Here is a 19,835-nt window from a genome sequence, read left to right on the forward strand (position 1 = left end):
ATAGAAGGTGACCTGGCGAGTTCGAACAAAAAGGTTTCATAGCCGAGTCAGGTTGCGGCGGACGAGTGGCCTTGGGACATCGCACCGGGCACGGGGGAGCAGAAGGCCGAGGAACCTGGCACATTACCGCGGACGGACGGGATGTTTGCGACGCGGCAATGGTGAACGGAGCTGTTGAACGAGAACTCCGGACGGCTCAGGTCATTAGGGCAGGGGTGTCGTCGATCAACGTGGTCCTTCCCCAGAGTATGGCGACTCGACCTCCCGAGTTGAGATACGGCCTTGTCGCCCAGATTGGCTTCCAAGATTTTGGGTGGACCGGGAGAGTTGCAAAAAATGGGAATGCTGCGACGGGGTGCGCTGAGGGGAACGGAGATTGCTTCTCACCAGGCGCTGCAACCCTCGTTATCGGACGACAGCTGAGGGCAAAGCCGCGTGTCAGCGAGGACGGCTTCGAGAAGCTTTTCGCCGGGCAAGGAGTGTACAATGCTCAGAAAGACGGCTCAAGCTGCCGTCCAACCCACCTCGTAGCAGTAGGCGAACGCACTGTCGGAATACGGTGCTGCATTGCAGGTTCTGGATCAGGGAAGACGTGCATTTGCGAGCTTTGTGGAATTGAAAAAGACAGCTGGTGATTCGTCTTGACAGCATGCGGATGAGACAAGCCCAACCTTGCTAGCTCCGAAATGCTGCTGAGAACGCAAGTCAGTCCGGTGTCTGATGAGAGCCTGACTTCGAGACTAGCATCGAGGCTAATGTACCCAGTGGACTTGATGTACATGGTCAGAATGTCCTTATGGGCCATTCCGGGCCCCGGGAGCATGTTGTTTCGAGGAGGAACGCAGGCGGTGATCATTGGGTTTGTGGTTTTTGAAGGCCAGACGATAGAGCTTATTGTCGACGATGACAGTTGAAAACCATTCGACTGACAGCAGATTTCTTGGATCACAGCCGGATGCTTGCAATAACTGGTGTCCGTGCACAGGACAAAAATGCTCAGACAAGGGCTTCTCAGCTCTGAAAGGGCCCCTGAAGAAACGGCCGGAGATGAAAACGCGGGTGAGATTATGCCGGACCTTCGTCGTGGGACGGAGAAGAAACGGCAAACCCAAGTCGTCCAGGGGCACTATTCGCTGCCACGAGTTTTCGACTGACGATAGCATTTACCCCATACAGGCAAATGTGTGAAGCCCAACAGGATAACCGTCGCAGCTTGTGGTGGCAGGCCGAAGGCCACTGACGAGGGCCGCTTCTGAGGCCCGAGAGGCTAGGCCATGGCGAGCCAACCTGGTGGCCAGTTAAAAGCGAGGGAGAAAAAAAAAAGCCAGAGATCTAACTCTTTCCACACTTCGATCCACGGTAGCAGTGAGAATTCTCCTTTTTGTGCACACCCCCTCCACCCCTGTCGAATGATTTCATTTCTAGATCAAAGACCTGTCGAGGCCATGATTCGTCCACAAGCCAGCAGCTCGCGAATGAGAACACATAATGGTTTTCCTCCCTATGCCGCTCTGGCAAGGCCTCACACAAGGGCAAGACGTCTCAGACATTGAATAAGCCGAGCACAATGTCGCCTTTGGCAATGAAAAATTTGCCTGACATTTATTTGGCGTAATGGGATATGCTTGAGGATCTTCCGGGCTGGGCCGGCTTGCCCGGCTGGCAGATTGGTTGTCGACGGCGCGCCCTGTACTCAGTCGAGTTAGAGGATCACCGCCTGGGCGCGCCGCTCGGGCGCTGAACCGACAGGGGAAAGGCAGCGCTGTCGGTACCGCGTGTGCGGCAGAGTGTTGGCCCGTCCGGACCGCCGCCGTGCAATAACGCGTCCCCTCGATGCCGAAAACACAGCGTGTCATGAAGACGCGAAAACACTTTAACCAGCACTCGTAATGGAGGGGCCGGCGCTATTCAGCCCTGGTAGGCAGGGTTTTCAGAAGCGATCCGGTGCTTCGGCGTGCCCAGAGGGAGAAGTTGAAAAATACAGATGACCGATGGCGCTGACAACGTCATCTGAAAGCCAGGGGTGTCCTGTTCAGGAGAGGGACCAGGGAGAGGCAATATTGACGTCTGCTATGGAACAGTTGCCAATCCGAGCGCGTTCCTCTGGGCAAGGAAGCCATGGCTTTTCGAAAGGAGAAGGGGAGAAAGAATTGACGTGTCTTTTCTGTGGTCAGGGTTGTCTCGTCGGGCAGACATCGTCCACCGGCTCCGGGTTCGTCGGTGATGGGCGGGACAGGGGAAAGAGCCGCGGAGGAGAGGTCCGACATCGAGGCAAGTCGATGCCACGTCGTCCTCGGGCATGTCGCTGACCCCGATACGATGGAGACGAAGCCATGGATGAATGGCAGAGAGGAAGAGTGCACGGCAGTTGCAGCAGCAAGTGAGTCGGGTGTTTGTTTGGCAGCACAGATGAAGCGAGAAAACACCTGGACCGTGGGAATGGTGCTCATGACTTGTTTGAGTTGAGTTGACACTGTTGCGGCGTTTCGAAACGTGGTGCGCGCACAGTCGGCTAGCGAGGCACGAGTTTGATAGCAGCTGCAGCAAAGGTTAATAGCACGACATGTCACACGAATGACCCTTCACTTGCCTCTGGCGACTCGACGTCGATTCCTCGAGATGGACAAGCTCAACTCAAGACGGACCAGGAGGCTGGCCGACGCTTCTCGGAGTGCACGAGGGGTTCGCGTGGAGGGGGCCAGTGGCAGGAAAAAGAAATGAGAGGAGGCCGTGTCTCAAATGCAAGTTGCCCGTCTTCGCCTGGCGTGCCCGCCATCCCATCTTTGGTGGTGGTTGTTCGGCAGCCGGTGGTTGATTAGAGAGAGACATGTGAGCGGGAAGGACCCGATCAAAGGACATCATCTGGAATGGTGAACAGAAAGACCGCGTTCGCAACTGGGATTGCCGGGCCGATGAGGCCCTTGACAGCTGGATACGGCGAAGATAGCGAAGGGGTTATCGTGTCGCCCGAAGTAAAAGCAAGTATCGTATGGGGCAGCTGTTTTGCAGTGCAGGGAATGATGGCGAGAGGTGCAGATGTTGAGGTTGAGGATGGGTTGATGGGAGGCCTGGAGGATTGGATGTGACGCAGGGTTGCAGGATGGCATGACGGGAAAGAGCATCGCCTATGCGGCGGGAATGAGTAGCTGCGAAAATGACTGCTCTGGCGGTTGGTCGATGCTAATAACGCAGTCTATGCATCTTTGACAGCGTCGACAACGTCAATGTCGAGTGCAGGCTTCGTGCGTATAGCAGTATCGTGAGTTGGCAATCAGGTGAGGAGGAGGTGGTGATTTGGACACTCGGAGCTTCTCAGCAAAGGAAGCCAAGCGAGTGGCAGCTGCGTGCGTACCTTTCCTCCCGTGTAGTGCCTTAGGAAAGAGCCGATAGGCTGACTCCCAGCTGCAGGGAAGGAGCCCCTCCCCCTTAGGCACGCCCCCTCCCACCTCCCCTTCCGTGACGCCATTTCGCGTTCAGATCGGTACGTACCGGAGCTGCTGTTGGAGCCACCCCTCGAGCTCAGGCAGAGTTGGGAAGGAGTTGATGTATTCGAACGAATACCAGCAAAAGTAATAAGGTGAGTTGGTATCCGCACACAAGTAAGTACCTGAGCAACTGAGTAGGAGTAGGGCAGGGCAATAGCACTTTCTGGTTAGCGTGTCTCTCCCGCCCCCGTATGATCTGCCCGCAGGATTGCTCTACTCTCAAATGCCCTACCGTCTCTCTGGGCTGCTGCGAAATGAGCTTCGATGCACAACAACCTCTGCATTTTTGGGCGTGGTAGCAAGCAGAGTAGGGGCTGGACCGTGGTGGTCATGCGCCGCCGCCGCATCCACGCCTGCGGAGAGCTGATGGTTGGGGATTGGAGCAAGAAGACTGCGTAGTATGGAGCCAGAGCCAGAGCCAGAGCACGAGCTTAGACACAGCTGCCAGCAGCAACAGAAAATCAATAAAAAGAGACAGCAACAAGGTTTTCAGGCAGACGGGGGACGCGAGGAGACGATGCCGGGATCCATGGGGGTGACCTGTGTGTGATGCTTGTCAGGACAGCAGCTCCATGCCATGCCAAGAGCGCACAGTCGCCGACGGACAACAGCGGCTTTGTTTTGACCTTTTGATGGGATTTGTCTTGCTGCCGCCTGGGTGGCCTACCTTGGGCATCGGCATGCCATCTGGGGCGGTAGGTAGTCACGCAGTGTCCCATGTCCGGTTTTTTTTTTTTGAGGAGCCCTGTCGAGTGAGGACGGGAGGACGGGAGTGAGTGAGGCCATTTCCAAGAATACCTTAATTGCCTAGACAGGTGGTAAGGAAGGAGGAAAGCATGGCCAGGCCCGAGATGCACGAAATGCATCTCCCTCCCTTCCTTCCTTCCAGGTTCTATTGGCAGCTGCCTGCCATCTTCCAATCGGCAGTCGTAGAATTGCGGGAAGGACATGTGCGGCAGGTACCACCTGGAGGGGGAGGTACACCCGCAGACCGTCTCTTTCTCTTCGTACCACCAGACGGGCTTGCGTTTTCACCCGCTCCCAAGACTGCACTTTCCTGCACCCGCCTGCATCTTCCTGTCATTAAACTGGATTGCCTGCCTCGCATCAGAGAGCTAACCAGACGATGGCACTTGCTTGACTCTGATCAGTGCGTCGCAAGTCGAGCCAGCGGTTCCCGCGTCCTGTGTATCCATTTCTTATCCGAAGATCTGTCTCAGAGCTCCCCCAAGATTCGGAAGCCTCAGGCCGTGACAAGGGACAAAAAAGTGACTGAGCAGTTCTTCGAGTCGGCGCACGTACCTGACTGACCTAGGCACTCAGTCAGCCGCCCTGCTGGACGCGGTTGCAGGCCGTCGTCTGCCGGCGTGGCCTTTAAAGATGCCGTGCCTTGCTCGGCTTGGTTTCGTTTCTTGACTGGCGCAGCCACTGTTCGCCCAGACTCGGATGCTCTGAACGCACGGCATCGACATCCACTGCCCACCACCAGGGCCCCACTCATTCGATGGACCGTATCTTGGTTCTAATGCTTTTCTTTCGCATTTTCTTGGATGGCCATCTGCGCGCTATCTACAGCTGGTAAGGCGCGGCGCAAGGCGAGCAGGCAAAATGTACGTAAGGTAAGGTACCTCTACGCTCGATGCGCCCCACTTGGAGGCTCCGTCGCCGCAGCGTGCCTGTGTGTATTTGATCCGATGTACCTCACCGGGACCTTCTACCTCGAGGTACCTTGGTTAGCATATACGGCGGACGTTTGGAATGGGCTTAAGGTGCAGAAACTCAGAGGCAAGTTGGTTGTAGCTGCATCTCTGTGAGGATTCCATTGCATCTTTACGAGATGCACGCTGCCTGCAATGTAAAGGTGAGGAAGGAATGAGACGGGAGGTGGGTATCAGCCGTGGAAGTAAGGCACCTTAACCAACGCATCTCTAAAAAGAAGGAAGTACCTTAGCCTCGACGCATGGCAAGGAAGGCGAGGGCGGAAAGGTACCTACCTGCCTACCTACCTACCTTGTCAAGAAGGTCTCTCCCTCCCTTCCACACCAGTGAACGAACAGACTCACACCACCCAACACACTCATACTCCAGTATCTGCCTGCCTGCCCTGCCTGGGCTGGCTGGGTCTGCTCCTTCTCACCCGACGCCAGTGCCAGATCCAAAAAGTAAGAAGTCACGAATCACACGCCCCCCCAAAAAGGTTCAGGTCGCGCCTTCCCTGGGACTTTCCCTGGGCAGGTAAGGTAGTGTGGCCCTTCCCTTCCCTTTGCCTTTCCCCATCCGCTGCCCGCACACTCCACGACCAGTCCCGGTGCTGGTAGGTGCAGCCCAGTCCTGTCCAGTATTCGTACCTTAGGTACGGCGGAAGGTACCTACCTGCCTGCACAGCGAGCGCCGCCGCGCCCATCGCCAGAACCCGGTCTGTCTTCTTCTCTAGCTTTCCCTCCCTCTTTCTCCATTACTCTTACCTCCTCCCCATCCCACTTCCATCATTCTTCTCTTTCTTCCCCTTTTCCTTTAGAGTTGCACCTGTCTGCCCTCTTGCTGCTGTCTCTCTGCCTGTCTGCGCGTAGTCTGCCTGATCTCTCGTCTGCTGCTCTGCGTTGTGCTGCGGTTTTTGCAAAAAACGAAGCATCCTTTCTAGCGATTGTCTTGGTTGCAAAAGTCGTGCCTCTGCCACTGCTTTTTTACTACCCTGACCGGCCTCACGTCACCACTGACTGAGCGAGATCCACGTCCACGGCCCTCACAGCTACGGAAAAAAAAATCTCTGCGCGCAAGTTCCTTGTCGGTTTCTCCCCTCGCCGTTTAACCCCCGAAAAATCTTTCACAAGAGAAAAATTACTCTTCAGTAATCCTCCCCCCATACCCTCTTTCTCTTTCCCCTCCCCTTACGAGTCGCACGACGTTTCTCCTGGTTATCCGGAAAAAGAGTCTTTTTGTTGGCGCCCAAAAGTAAGTCCACCTCTCCGTCTTCCTTTGTCTCTCCTCCTATTCGACAATTCCCCCCTCCGCGTCGTCGCAGTCGCAATCGCAGTCGCAAAGATCGGCCTCGAGCCCGGTTTCCCCGTCTTCGGCATCTTCGGCAATCCTTTGCTCGAGGCACTCGACGCCGCAAGCTTCGAATTGGCAGAGCCACGCCCGACAGTGGCCGGGCCGGACATAGGACTGCAGTCTTGGGCGCATCGAACGACCCCTCCATGCGTCGTGGATCATCCTGGGTGTTGGCTGTCGATCGTCCAACCAACGTCGACTCGATTCGAGCTGAACATCGCGACCTGAACGGCATTGCGCGGCGGACGCAATGCCAACTGCGACGTAGTTCGATGCCTCTCTCTCGCAGACTATGGCAACGTCGCTTCGGTACCCCGCTCACGATCCGCCCACTACGCCGCTGTACCTCGCCTACCCGCCTTCGCGCAGCATTATTCAGCTGTGCATAATGGAGCATCACCATTTGACAGCTGTCATCTCGACCCCAACGATCGATACGGCGTGGTGGGAGTTGCAGAAATCGGACGGCACCATGCCGCCGCAAAACAACGAGAAAAGCGCAAGGCAACGTCATGAGTCACTACGAGAGTTCGAGCTGCAATGTAACTGCTGCAAACGTATGGAAAGCTGTGGGCGCATCTCTCGTTCACTTGCCAACGTACAATATGCCGCCCCCGCCGGAGATCAATGTCCTCGGCATGTCTCACTGCGGCAGAAAAATACTTCGACTAGGACAAGCCAATCGAGACGCGCCCCTCAATGTATGCGGCAAGCGCAATCGCGAGAATGCGTTGGAATTGGCAATGCCTTCATGGCAGCTGCCTACGTGCGGGTCGATGCTGCCAGCGACCGGCGTGGCTGCTTCGTGGGCGACCCGCACGCAGGGCTCGGCTTGAACTTGCTGCATGATCAGCCCTGTGGCTGAACACCCGACCCGAGCCTGCCAATTTTCGTAGCTCATGACTGTCGAATGCGACTGCGACTGCCGACTGACTGCCCGCGACGCGCTGACTACACACGACCGACAGGTGATGCTGACCGTAATCGCAGGTTCCCATTTCGGATCCTTCCTTTGGCCCATTTCAGGATCTTCGGTGAAAGGTTACGTTTAGCCACGGCATCTCTTGGTTTCCGGTACCCGGCGCAAGTCTAGGAGATCCAAAAGTCGAATTCGAAGCATCGCTCGGGCTTGTTCTTAATCGGCGGCTGTAGCATTTTTGGCACGAATACCCCGAGACATCTCGATCTTTCGTTTTTCTACGGGGCGTGCTGGCGTCTGAGAGAATCGACTTTTCACAAAGTGCTTTTCGGAGTATCGGTTTTGCGTCTGAATACAGTTCATTCTGTTCGATTCTCAAAACCAACCCAACCTATTGAAGGAAGACGGCAACACTGCTTGAATTCCTCGTAACGACTTATCATTCCAATCCACGAATTGTAGGTTCACAGATCCGCAGCCCAAGCAGTGCGGACAGCATTGACTGACATTTTCTGCTACCAGTTTCGAACGACTTCACCATGGAAGGTCTCGCATACAATCCCGCTCAGGGCAACGGTGCCCCTCCCCCCAACGCCAATGGCGACGGTTTCGGCACCCCGGTCTCTGGTGGCATGCCCTTCCCCGGCAACAACGGATCTGGAGAGATCCCCGGTGGTCAGGCTCCTATCCAGGGCGACGCGAATAAGAACACTCTCTGGATGGGCGAGCTCGAGCCCTGGATGGACGAGAACTTCATTAAGGGCGTCTTTCTCACTGCCACTGGAGAGCCTGTTAACGTTAAGGTTATCCGCGACAAGACGTCTGGCAACGCTGGATACTGCTTCGTCGAGTTCACGTCCAGCGATGCGGCCAGCAAGGCTCTCGCTCTCAACGGAACTCCCGTTCCCAACTCCAACCGTGCCTTCAAGCTCAACTGGGCGTCCGGCGGCGGTATCAACGACCGTCGTGACGACCGCGGTCCTGAGTACTCGATCTTCGTTGGCGACCTCGGCCCCGAGGTCAACGAATACGTTCTTGTGTCCCTCTTCCAGGCGCGCTTCCCCTCTTGCAAGTCTGCTAAGATCATGACGGATGCCATGTCGGGACAGTCGCGCGGATACGGATTCGTCCGCTTCACGGATGAGCAGGACCAGCAGCGCGCTCTTGTGGAGATGCAGGGAGTTTACTGCGGTAACCGCCCCATGCGTATCTCGACTGCCACCCCCAAGAACCGCAACCACGGTCCCTACCAGCACCACGGCAACCAGATGATGGCCCCTGGCCTGCCTCCTCACCAGCAAGGATTCTACGGGGTTCCTTCTCCTGCCCAGTACGGCGGTGCTTACGGAGCCCCCTACAACCCCCCTGGCCAGCAGATGAACCAGTTCACTGACCCCAACAACACCACCGTCTTCGTCGGTGGCCTGTCCGGCTACGTGACTGAGGACGAGCTCCGAAGCTTCTTCCAGGGCTTCGGCGAGATCACCTACGTCAAGATCCCTCCCGGAAAGGGCTGCGGTTTCGTTCAGTTCGTCCACCGCCACGCTGCTGAGATGGCCATCAACCAGATGCAGGGATACCCTATCGGAAACTCCCGCGTCCGTCTGAGCTGGGGCCGTAGCCAGAACAACTCTGGCGTCGGCACTCCCTACCGCCCTGCCCCTCCCCCGCCCCACTACTTCGCTCCCGCCCCCGGCCCCGGCGCCTACGGCCCTGCCCACTTCGGTGCTCCTGGCCCTCACGGACCCCCGGGACCCCAGGGCCCTCCTGGTGCCCCTCCTCAGGTACGATGAATCCCAAAGGTCATCTGCGGCGTTGTGTTCCTAATCAAGTGCTGTAGTAGAATGATGGTCTGATGGGCCTCTAGAGCGGCCTCATTCCTGCCCTCGACCTCCTCATGGCCGCGGGAAAGAAAGCGAAACACCTCTCATGACTGTCTTATTGCTTACACTCGAACTTCTTACGTCGTTTTCGTTCATCCCACCGCCTTGGAACTTTTACGCTGCACGATGGATACCTGGGCGAATGACACATTTCTTTGGACTTTTGATCTTAGGCATACGGTTAGCGGACACGACTGTCAGACGTCACGAGAACGACCAATGCATGCTTGCTTTGCGGCTTTAGTTATCTCTGGACATCTGGGCTTGTCTCGAGAATCATCTCGATGGGCTCCCCGGGCCCGGTTGCCCCTTCTGTTTGTCTACCACACACGGCACTTGCCCCCAACAGAGATTTCCTAGCTTTTTTTCAGTTTGCTTGCACGTTGTCTGTTTTGCGTACTTGTGACACTTCCTGCGCGTGACTGTAGCCTGTCTGCCATCGTTCGTTCTTTGCTCCTGTCGTCGCAGTACAATACCCCCTCTTTCGTTAGGGCATGTTGCGCTTTAAAGCCCTCTTGTTTTAACAATTTTGCTTTTCCCTTCGTTTACGTGGAGAGGAACGGCGGCCTGGCGTTGTACAGCTGGCAACAAAAAGATGGACTATGGATTGGGTGTTCAAAAATACTAGTGTGAGGTTGGCGTGGCTGGCTACACGGGCGGGATAAAAAATTGGGACGGTCTGGCGGGTGTACCACGACAATGGCGTTGGGGCGGGTGTGAAGGGAATGAGGGCTCTGACCCTGCATAGAGAAATAAGATTGATGATTTGAGGTTCATGAGGCGTTCGTTCCTGGTTTCTGTGTGACTTACTTGCGTGTTATCGCGGAAAGGACTCTGAGGGTGCTCTTCGTTGTTGAAAAGAGTTTCGCTTCCTTTGTTTTCTCTGAAGGTATGTCCCCTGAACGCATGGACTTCAGGACAAGTGAGATGCGAAGCATTTGAGCAAGTTCCTGAACTGATCGTGTTGTGTGTCGACTGGAAGGTGCCGATCGAGGGACGACGAAGAGTTGTGAAGGGCAGTTCGGATACCCCGACATCCTGTTCGCCATGGTTGAGTATCGTATGTGTTTGATCGGATACCGGCGATCGTCAGTCGGCATGGCAACATGGGATATTTCTGGATTCTTCGGAGCTTCACCTGAGAAACTCGCCGGGTAGGGAAGAGACCGCAGTCGATGGTCGAATCGGCCCGGTTGAAGGTGAGAGGCCCAGTAGGCTGGGTTGACCCAAAACGATGCGCGAACTCGGATCTTTCCGAGGCCTTCGTCGTTTTCCCGGACGGAGATCATCGTCGAGGGTTGCTGGATCTTGGGCTAATACAATAGCTTTGTTCGCTCTATCGTCGAACCCTGTCGTGGGAAAGAATGGCATCAGTTTGTCAGGCCACACGCTCCGGAGGCCCGGACGGTGCGTTCCACCTGATATCGGACCGAAGCATAGACCCGGCGAACGGGAAGCAGTCTCTCAAGAAGAAAGACTGCTGGTTTGGGCAAGTCTTGAGAAGATGCATTGTCTACGCGCCGTGGGCTAGACGAGAAATGCCGGAGCCGTTGGTTGTCAAAAACGAGGCCAACTGGACGAGGAGAAAATCTCCCCATGTTCACGGGGGCAGGGGGCGAGTTTTTGTTTCGTCCGAGCTGGACGCCAAAAGAGAGGGAAAACGCCCGTGTGGCGAGGCGATGTTTATATATCCGTGAGCTTATCTGGGGAGCTTGGGCGCTTTGGGGGTTGCTGGGACGGCGGGCTTCGGATGGTTTTTTTGGGGTTTTGGATCTGGGGGGACAAGGATGGTTCAGGGGTTAGGTAGCATTAGGGGAATGTGTCGTGGGCAAGCTTCTTTCTTCTTTTTTTCGTTCGTTGAGGAAGAATTGGGAAAAGGGGAAAGGCGAGGTTGGGAGAGGAGATGAAGGGAGCCGTTGATGCCGAGGTAGTTCATTGTTCCTTTGTTCGACCTGAAGATTAGCCGCGAAGTCTGCTTGGCGGCCGGCTGTGGCGCTTCGACCAAGCTTAACTTCGAGCCAACGACGTCTTACAAACAAAAGGGCAATCCGACTTTTCCATCTCAAAGCCTACAACCACAGGCGCAGCAACACCAGCAGCAGAACCTCACAAACGCTCCGGCTGGCGCCCCAAAAGGGGAGAACCATGCGAGAATAGAACGAACGAACGACGGGCGGCCCTTGGACGGGAGGCGGCGCCTCGGCTTGGTCGCACGCTAGACTAGCCGCCATCTCCCAATACAGCAACACGAGCACAACACTACCGAACTCTATGACCCAATACGACGTGCAATAACACCGAAGATCTCTATGTGGTTGCCATTCGCTCCCCCGCGCCGTAAAGATCTTTTTTGCCATGGGGAATGCTTAGCTTGGGATCGGCGCGGCTAGTAGGAGAACGTTTGCTTGTACGCTCTTTGAAGATGGCGAGCTAGACTTGTTCGCTGAGAGAGGGGCTTGGGTTAGACTGCGGAAGGCCGGCGGGAGGGCGCTTGACCTTCGCATGCTCCCCTCAACTCCTCGAAAGACGTTTGTGGCGCACGGCAACGGCTTTTTTTGTCTTTGCTTCATCAACATCAACACGGAATCCTGAATCCTGTCGTGGGCGAAGGAAGGATATAAGCATCCAGTTGATCCGGCGTCAAGAGAGAGAGAAAGGTTCTTCATCCAACTCACTGGCTTGTCATCTCAAGACTTACTCTCTCTTTCCTAGCACTTCATCTTTGTCTCTCCATCTCTGTCTCTCTTTTCTAACTACTAATCCAGTCAACATTCACTGCAGTCTTTCTCTCTTTAAAACCAAAACAGAACAAACATCTAAAAATGCGTTCTCCAGTCCAGCAAGCCGCGATCCTCGCGATCCTTCTCCAATCCACCGACGCCGCGCCCGCCGGCCTCCTTGACTCCCTCTCTGGCGTCACCCAGCTCCTCTCCCTCCCGACCAACTATGTCCAGTCCCTCTCCGGCATCCTGGGCACGAACCCCACCGCCGGCCTCAACGTTCTCAACGCGAACGACCTCCAGACCAAGCTCGGCGCCATCTGGGGCTCCAAGTCCGGCGGCTCCCCCGACTTCTACGGTAACATCCAGAAGCAGATCGGCCAGGGCATCGTCCCCGCCGGCCTCCTCTCCGGCTTCCAGGGCGTCCTCAGCAGCGGCGGTCTGCTCGGCGGCAGCGGCCTCCTCGGCCTCGGTAGCGCCGACCTCACCTCCATCGTGAACAAGCTCGTCGGACCCCTCACCCCGCTCGACTCGACCAGCAACCTCAACCCCCTCAACCCGGCCAAGCCCATCTACCCCAAGAAAGACGCCGCCGACGCGCCTTACTCCCTCACCGAGCAGCAGCTCCGCCAGGCCATCTACATCCCCAAGTCCTTCACCTACGGCCAGAAGCCCCCCGTCATTTTCGTCCCGGGCACTGGCACCTACGCCAACGAGGCCTTCGGCGGCAACCTGCTCAAGCTCCTCACCGGCGTCCCCTACGCCGACCCCGTGCTCCTCAACGTCCCCGGCGCCCTCCTCGGCGACGCGCAGGTCAACTCCGAGTACGTCGCCTACGCGACCAACTACATCAACGGCATCACCGGCAAGAACGCCAGCATCGTCTCCTGGTCCCAGGGCGGCCTCGACACCCAGTGGGCCTTCACCTTCTGGCCGTCCACCCGCGCCGTCGTCTCCAACTTCCTCCCCGTCTCGCCCGACTTCCACGGCACCGTGCTCGCCAACGTGCTCTGCCTCTCCCCCGGCGCCGGCGCGCTCAACGCCCCCTGCGACCCGTCGGTCATCCAGCAGGAGTACACCTCCAAGTTCGTGACCACGCTCCGCGCCAAGGGCGGTGCTGACGCGTACGTGCCGACCACGACGTTCTACTCTGCGCTGCTGGACGAGGTCGTCGAGCCGCAGCAGGGCACCGCCGCCTCCGCGTACATCACGGACGCGCGCCGAGTGGGTGTTACGAACGTTGAGGTCCAGAAGGTCTGCGCCGGCCGCCCTGCTGGTGGTGTTTATGGACATGCGACCACGCTCTTCAACCCCCTCACCGCCGCGCTCGTCAAAGACGCGCTGCAGAATGGCAGCGGCCCCGCGCAGATTGGCCGTATCAACTTGAATGATGTGTGCAAGGACTTCATCGCGCCCGGGCTGAACCTCGAGGACGGTGTTGCTACCGCCGGCTCGATTGTGGCTGCTGGAGTGAGGCTGTTGGCGTACCTCCCCAAGTTGATTGGCGAGCCGGCTTTGATGGGCTACGCTCGTGCCTAAGTTAGCAGTCGAGACGGAGTTTGGGGGCTGAGTGTTGGGTAGTGGTGTGAGTCTGGGAAGGGGTTATGGTGATTTTTTGGAGTTCGAAGGGAGCGAGCGTGGGTGTGTATACTTCATAAAGACAGTTTATAATATGTTTCAATGTTTATAGAAAGTCGACTATTTACCTACACGTTTCTGCGTTTCGCCCTTTGCTAAATATGGCACTTAGTGTAGTCAGCCAAACGCAACTGCCGGTAGATAGATGAGCATTGTCTGCTGATTGGTTATTAGTTTGAAAACATTATTCCTAAAAATATGCCGTTAGAATGGTTAACTGCTGTCACGACTTTCCTTCCCGCTTGAACGCCATCCTCTGATGCTATTCTTTTTCTGGTAGATGCTGGGGCTTTGCAACTTACTTGGCGTTATCGAAGCCACCTAGCTCAACAAGCTCGCATTATGCGTACTATGAACTCTTATTTAACCAATCCTCTGCTGGCAAAGGGTATCTGATAGCCACAAGTCTTGGTCAATATGTACTTTCCCCCGGGCTACGACCCATTAAGACCCCTATGTAGCCTCTTTCTAGAGACCGCGTGTCCAATCATCTCAGTAGGTCATGTTACGGGGGATGGAGGCTGGAGCAAAGTCTCATTTGCCATATACACGGTATACTTGCCAGTTGCGGTCGAAGCGGAACGGACTATATAATTGCGTCCCTGACACTGCTACTCATAGCCTCGTCTCGGCTAACGTATGATCCCACGTTTAAGTCTGCGCCGTACAATTTACATCTAGTGCAACAAGGCTACCAAGGTCTCGGACTGAACGGTCGCCGCGGTCAACAGAGATCCTTTCTCGTTTCTATAGAGCCCCGATTATCGCGATGGCGCCTCTCCATCCCAGTATCTCTGACTGAACGGAGATCTGTGCTGATACCATTAATTGACAAGACCAATGACAACCGATCAATCGCAGGACCTCAATACGACAATCCGCTTTAAGGTCAACCCTCAAACTTGGATCAATTGAAAAAGGGGGGTTGATATAGGGGGGCCGGCCGACTTATTGTGGCTTGTCCGACACTTGTCGATTTTGATGGAATAAATGTTATGTATTCGAGAACATGAGCAGCGAGTGCAGAGAGCGGGAACCTTTAGTTGAGCTGTGTGTTCTAACGATTCCTCATAATGCAGCGGTCATCGCACACGTCGGAACTCACGACAACAGTAATAGCAGGTGCCTAAGAGGCGTCTCTTATGACCTTTGTTGGTTCTAAAAATCTAGGTTCGCGTTTGAGAGCCTTGACATAGACGTCATACCATATACGGTCCCTATCGCCATCCAGCAGATCTCAGACGTTTGGGATTAAAGAATTGCCAGTGCCTTTGAGAGCCGTTCGTATTGATTTGGTGCTTCAAAAAGGGTTTTGTGAGTCAGTCAGACGTCAGCTTCGGGGCAGTACCGCCCGCAAATGCGATATGGCTAGGGCAGCTTTGCAATGGCCTGGTGCCGTTGCTTCTTTCCATGTCGCGCCCCCCGAGTTGTCCAGACCATCGAAACTAGTCGCTAAAATGGGCTGAGGGTCTACAGCTTCACTTTGGTGAAGAGGCGGTGTTGCCTATATCCTTTAGACCAGACATCTACCATCCAGGAACTACCAGCATACGTGTGGGAAAAGCATCATTGCCTTTACCTTATAGCTATTCTTGGAACACATTGTACTGGCTTTGCGCCTTATCGCCAGCAAAAGCAAGGGAATAAAGCTTGGAACAAGTCTCCGCAGTCGACGGAGACCCTGCTTCGTTCCAGCAGAGCCTGGAATATCGCGAACGGGCCGCTCTAGCGGAGTAACTCGGACTCAATCGGGGTGCCGAAATGCGCGCCGACCCCGTTAATCACCCGCTTAAATGGCGTATCAGAAAGGCCTTGAGACCGGAGCGACCGCCCCCTCGCATAGATTGTCGAGAGAACCTTATTCTGAGAATATCCTCTTTTCATCACTTTAGGAAAGAGATTTCGGTGATCAGCCACAATGTGCTGCTCAACAATATGACTCGTACGAATCTTCTGCACGAGGTACAAAATTGAACGACGAAGTACAAATCCCGTCCGCTGCCGCTCAATTGTGCTTCAGACGAACCTCTAGAGAACCAATTTTCTTATTGGATAAGCGGTAAATCAGTTACTTCTGCATTTGCATTCGATCATTATCAGTCCACACCATGAAGTCAACTCTGATTGCCGTTGCCCTAGCGCAAACTGCGTAAGTTTGGCCTTCGAACACCTCTCAAGTATTAGCTGCAGTAGGTTGTTAACGTACTGATTGGTCTGCAGCATTGTCCTTGCTGGTGTGTACAAAGGGTACACGTGCGTCATGTCAAACGGCCAAATCAACCCATCAAACAATCTCTGCAATGACGCCTACGGAACACCCTTACCTGGCCAAAACGGCGTTGTAAGTGTTCGAATACATGCTATTTCTCGGGGCCTACCCGTTACTAATAATAGAACAGTGTTGCATTTCCCAACCAGAGTACAAGGCGAACTACGACACGGGCTGCGCCAATAATGGGGGAAAAGTTAACCAAATTGCCGACTGCTAAAGGACTTGAAGAGGCTGTATGCCAAGTTTGTATGTAGCGCTCTAGGTCGATGTCGATCATAAATGATTCGATTGTTTCTTAAAGGTACAAAATTAGCCGAACCAAGCTCAGCAAGTTGAGATGTCTTGTCTCTAGCACGCAAATTTCCGAAATCCCTCCTCATCGTTCAGCAATGTCCACACCGGTTTAGATACTGAGAAGATCGCTTCAATGGGTTGCGACGCGGCAGATTTGGTAGCCCCATCTGCATTTCTTTCACGAGCCTCCTCTGGTGGCGATGATACCATCCACGCCAACCAATCCACCAAAGATACCTCCGTGAAAGGGGGAGCAACAAGAGCAGGTCTGACAGGGTTCCCGACCAAGTCCTTCTCGAAATCGACACCGGAATACATGTCGTGTTTGGACCACTGACTGACGGTGAAGTTACCCGTGCCGAAGTCAAAGTCCAACTTGACGCGGCTCTTGTCAGGTTGCGCTGCAGACCACGTGGTGGTCTTCTCCATGCGCGTCCTGTCCATCGATCGCACTAAGTCGTGGATTACTTCTGCCACCTCCCAGAGCTCGCCGTCCGCGAGAGTGGAATGTTGGAAGCGGGTCAGAATATTTAGAGATGCATTGCCAAAATATCGAGAGCCTAGATTGAGCCTCGACGGATCACGGGTGTCGATCGAACCCCAAAATCCCTGGCGCAACTCGGAGGCGGCCGACGACGGCGGCCCTCCCTGCGCTTTGAGCAGACGCAGGCGGGCTTTGTAGGTGGCCTGGCAGAGGTACGCAGACACAGCCTCAAAGGAAGAGACCCAACCTTGTCCAGAGGGATTCGTGGCCTTCTTCTTCAGCAGTGAAAGGTCCTCGCTGGAAAAGTGCAAAGTGTGGCCAACAACTGGTGGATTGCTCATGGGTGAAGTATTCGGCACTTCGACCGGGTTCGGCTGGGACTTCGGATCTTCTGCGTACCAGAACAGCGGGTTGCCATCGAGAGCGGCAAGACTTTCCTCCGCAGACATGGCATCGGGTGCCGATAGGTAGTAACTAATCTGCGGCGGGGATGACAGGGACAAGAATTGATGGACTCTCGTCCAATCTCGCACAAATTGGAAGAAGCCGCCAGCGTCACAGACCATGTGATGCAAGCGGATTCCCAAGGCCACTCCGCCGCACGCGAAGCGAGTATGTTGAATTGCGAGGATGGGGTCCCTGCAGACACCTTCAACCGTGGCTTCGAAAGGCGGCATCAAGAAGTTGCCGGAGCCCGGCAGGTTTTCAATGGTCATGCGACCCGATTGGGTCCGAGCAGCGATCTCGCTCAGGGTTGCATCGCACTTTGCCTGCAAGAAAGCAACACTTTTCGAGAAGGCGCCGACCTCGAATGTATGGGAGACTGTGTTAAACAGAAAGCGGCCCGTGAGGTGGGGATAGTATTTGAGAAGACGTGTGAGTGAAAGTCGCAGCGCTTGCACCGACATGAAGTCCTCGACGGAGTTGCTTTCGGGCCGTTCGTAGATGAAGACTACGTTGATCGGAACAGTTGGAAAGACCATGTGATCGATGGGCCCGAGAAGTACCTCAGAACCGAGTGTTGCCTCAGCCTCGGGATTGTATAGCTCGACGGCAGAGACAACAGAGATGCTCATCTTGGGCGTGTTAATGAAAGGGCAGATTCTGTACTGAAGAAGTACTGAAATGTTGCGATTTTCTAGTTTTCAATACATTTATAGTGTAACATAACTTGTTGAGTAAATATCATGACTAGTACGCAGTAACACGGTTTGGACCAATTGCGTTTGGACCCCGAAGTTGCTCATTATGAGTCATCTGCTGTAGTCTAACGGGTCCCATTTCGACGCTTCCAGTGGCAATGAGGAAGGTTCTTGGCTATTGTAAACTATAACAGAGCTGTTAGGTTCACCTTTAGGTCATTTGTAACGCAACTGCCCAGATACAAACGCGGGGCCTTTTTGAGTGAAGCTCATAAACCAAGAGCATCGCTACCTGGGATTTGTTTCTGAAACAAAGAGCAGAGTGGTTGTTTAGAGTCTGGCATGACATTCGCAATAGTCTAATTAGGCAAATCTGATCTCTCCTTGTCCCAACTACCATTAAGCAGCCAAGAAAGACCGTCGAGTGTGACCTTTTTAATCCTCCGACTATGACACTCTGGCCTCGGCAGCGACACCCACGCTGTGTGGCTTTCATTCTCGACCGCCGAAGTTCGAGACTCAACGCCCGGCAATTCCGAAAGCCATTTGTTGTAGATCAGGCAATCGTCGCGAAACGGATCGAGTGTCGTGTAATAGGTGAAGACCTTGGGCGGATGGTTCTTGGCAATTGCCGGGTTTGATGGGTCCAGGTGAATGGGCGAGAACCATGGTGTATTGACGGCAGTGCCGAGTAGCTCCTCGAGTTCTCGGACCATTGCACTGGTCTGGCCGGTACCGTCGCCGTTCTCCTCACGGGACTTGAACATCTCCCTGTAACGCGGCGGCAGCATCGTCTCGGTGGCGAGCATCGGGATGCCCGAGAAGATCGCCGTGATGGGACTTCTCAAGGGGCTGAGACCATCGAAGCCACCCAGCCCGGCCGAAATCGCCGCGGATATCCCACCGATACTTGCAGCGGCACCGCCGCCCGCGCTGAGACCGCCAATAACAAAGCCACGCTGCAGGTCAACTTTGACATCCTCGGCTTCCAATATTCCGCCGTTCAAGTGCTTCGCATGAGAAAGCCAAGCGCAGACTTCCCAGGCAATTTGTACGGGCGCTGGGAATGGTTGCTCCGGGAGTTGATTGAGGGACGGGCAGGCGACGACAGTTGGAAACATGGATGCGAAGCCTCGAGCGGGTGCGAGGACGATGTCTGGGCTGCCGACGGCGAAACCGCCCCCGTGAAAGTATACGATAAGAGAAGCTTGCAGAGGCGAAGGCTGGCCTTCGACTACCTTTGGCCAAACGACTTTCGTGCGGTTCACTTGTCCATCTGGTAGCGGGATGTCGATCCAAGCTTCGCCTAGATGAGGTGGACAAGGGCCGAGCAGCTCGAGACCGGCGGCCTCGGCTTGGGCCATTGCCCGGCGTTGATCTTCGACGGAGCTGTCTTTAAACAGCATTGCGACGTAGGAGAGGTTTTGAGAAGTAGTGGAAGATAAACCACTGTAGAGATGTAGCTAGTGGCGTTTCGTAGAAATGTGTTTGTTCCAGCGCGTTGGATAGGAGATGGAAAACGAATAACAAAGGATATCTTACACTCGCGGCCATATTATGTCGGCAGTTGCTTCCAGGCAGCAATATTCCATTGAGAGTTGCGACGCGTCATTGCAATAGGCCTGCCATTTCTCACCCGATATTCTCGCCTATCATTGGATTGGAATATCTTGGCAGCGCTCGTATTCTTATCGTGGCTGCTGACCACCACGCGATTGTTACACCATGCGGTACTCCCCCAAATTACTCGCTCGTTTCTTTGAATCCGTGCCAAGTGTGCGTAATCACTCACGCAGGCGAAGAAAATTGAAATGGACATCAGTCCACCTAATACCAGAACATTCGGTCTCCTCCAATAAGGCTTCTATTAGTATAAACCAGCCGGCTGCAGATTCCAAAGACATTATCTTCATTAGCTATTTAATCAACCATCAGATTATAACCTAA

General features: G+C 54.8%; 5 protein-coding genes across 5 annotated transcripts; 3 read left to right on the forward strand and 2 right to left on the reverse strand.

Annotated features, from left to right (window-relative positions):
- Positions 1 to 7,994: 7,994 nt before the first annotated feature.
- On the forward strand, positions 7,995 to 9,248 carry GCG54_00001080 (putative RNA-binding protein C23E6.01c; the record flags this gene model as incomplete). Its single annotated transcript, XM_045401207.1, has 1 exon — positions 7,995 to 9,248. The coding sequence occupies one exon, from the start codon at positions 7,995 to 7,997 to the stop codon at positions 9,246 to 9,248; it is 1,254 nt and encodes a 417-aa protein (XP_045259132.1).
- Positions 9,249 to 12,160: 2,912 nt separating this feature from the next.
- GCG54_00001081 (uncharacterized protein) lies at positions 12,161 to 13,597 on the forward strand (the record flags this gene model as incomplete). The annotated part of the gene is made up of 1 exon (XM_045401208.1): positions 12,161 to 13,597. One exon carries the CDS (start codon positions 12,161 to 12,163, stop codon positions 13,595 to 13,597), a length of 1,437 nt encoding a protein of 478 aa, XP_045259133.1.
- A 2,207-nt stretch (positions 13,598 to 15,804) lies between these two features.
- GCG54_00001082 (uncharacterized protein) lies at positions 15,805 to 16,185 on the forward strand (the record flags this gene model as incomplete). The annotated part of the gene is made up of 3 exons (XM_045401209.1): positions 15,805 to 15,845; positions 15,917 to 16,037; positions 16,096 to 16,185. The coding sequence occupies 3 exons, from the start codon at positions 15,805 to 15,807 to the stop codon at positions 16,183 to 16,185; spliced, it is 252 nt and encodes an 83-aa protein (XP_045259134.1).
- Positions 16,186 to 16,316: 131 nt separating this feature from the next.
- Positions 16,317 to 17,822, reverse strand: GCG54_00001083 (Spermidine coumaroyl-CoA acyltransferase; the record flags this gene model as incomplete). The annotated part of the gene is made up of 1 exon (XM_045401210.1): positions 16,317 to 17,822. The coding sequence occupies one exon, from the start codon at positions 17,820 to 17,822 to the stop codon at positions 16,317 to 16,319; it is 1,506 nt and encodes a 501-aa protein (XP_045259135.1).
- Positions 17,823 to 18,247: 425 nt separating this feature from the next.
- On the reverse strand, positions 18,248 to 19,294 carry GCG54_00001084 (uncharacterized protein; the record flags this gene model as incomplete). Its single annotated transcript, XM_045401211.1, has 1 exon — positions 18,248 to 19,294. One exon carries the CDS (start codon positions 19,292 to 19,294, stop codon positions 18,248 to 18,250), a length of 1,047 nt encoding a protein of 348 aa, XP_045259136.1.
- Between the last annotated feature and the right edge of the window lie 541 nt (positions 19,295 to 19,835).

The sequence above is a fragment of the Colletotrichum gloeosporioides genome (genome assembly GCF_011800055.1).
Source record: "Colletotrichum gloeosporioides strain Lc1 chromosome Unknown consensus_81, whole genome shotgun sequence".
Classification (NCBI taxonomy): domain Eukaryota; kingdom Fungi; phylum Ascomycota; class Sordariomycetes; order Glomerellales; family Glomerellaceae; genus Colletotrichum; species Colletotrichum gloeosporioides.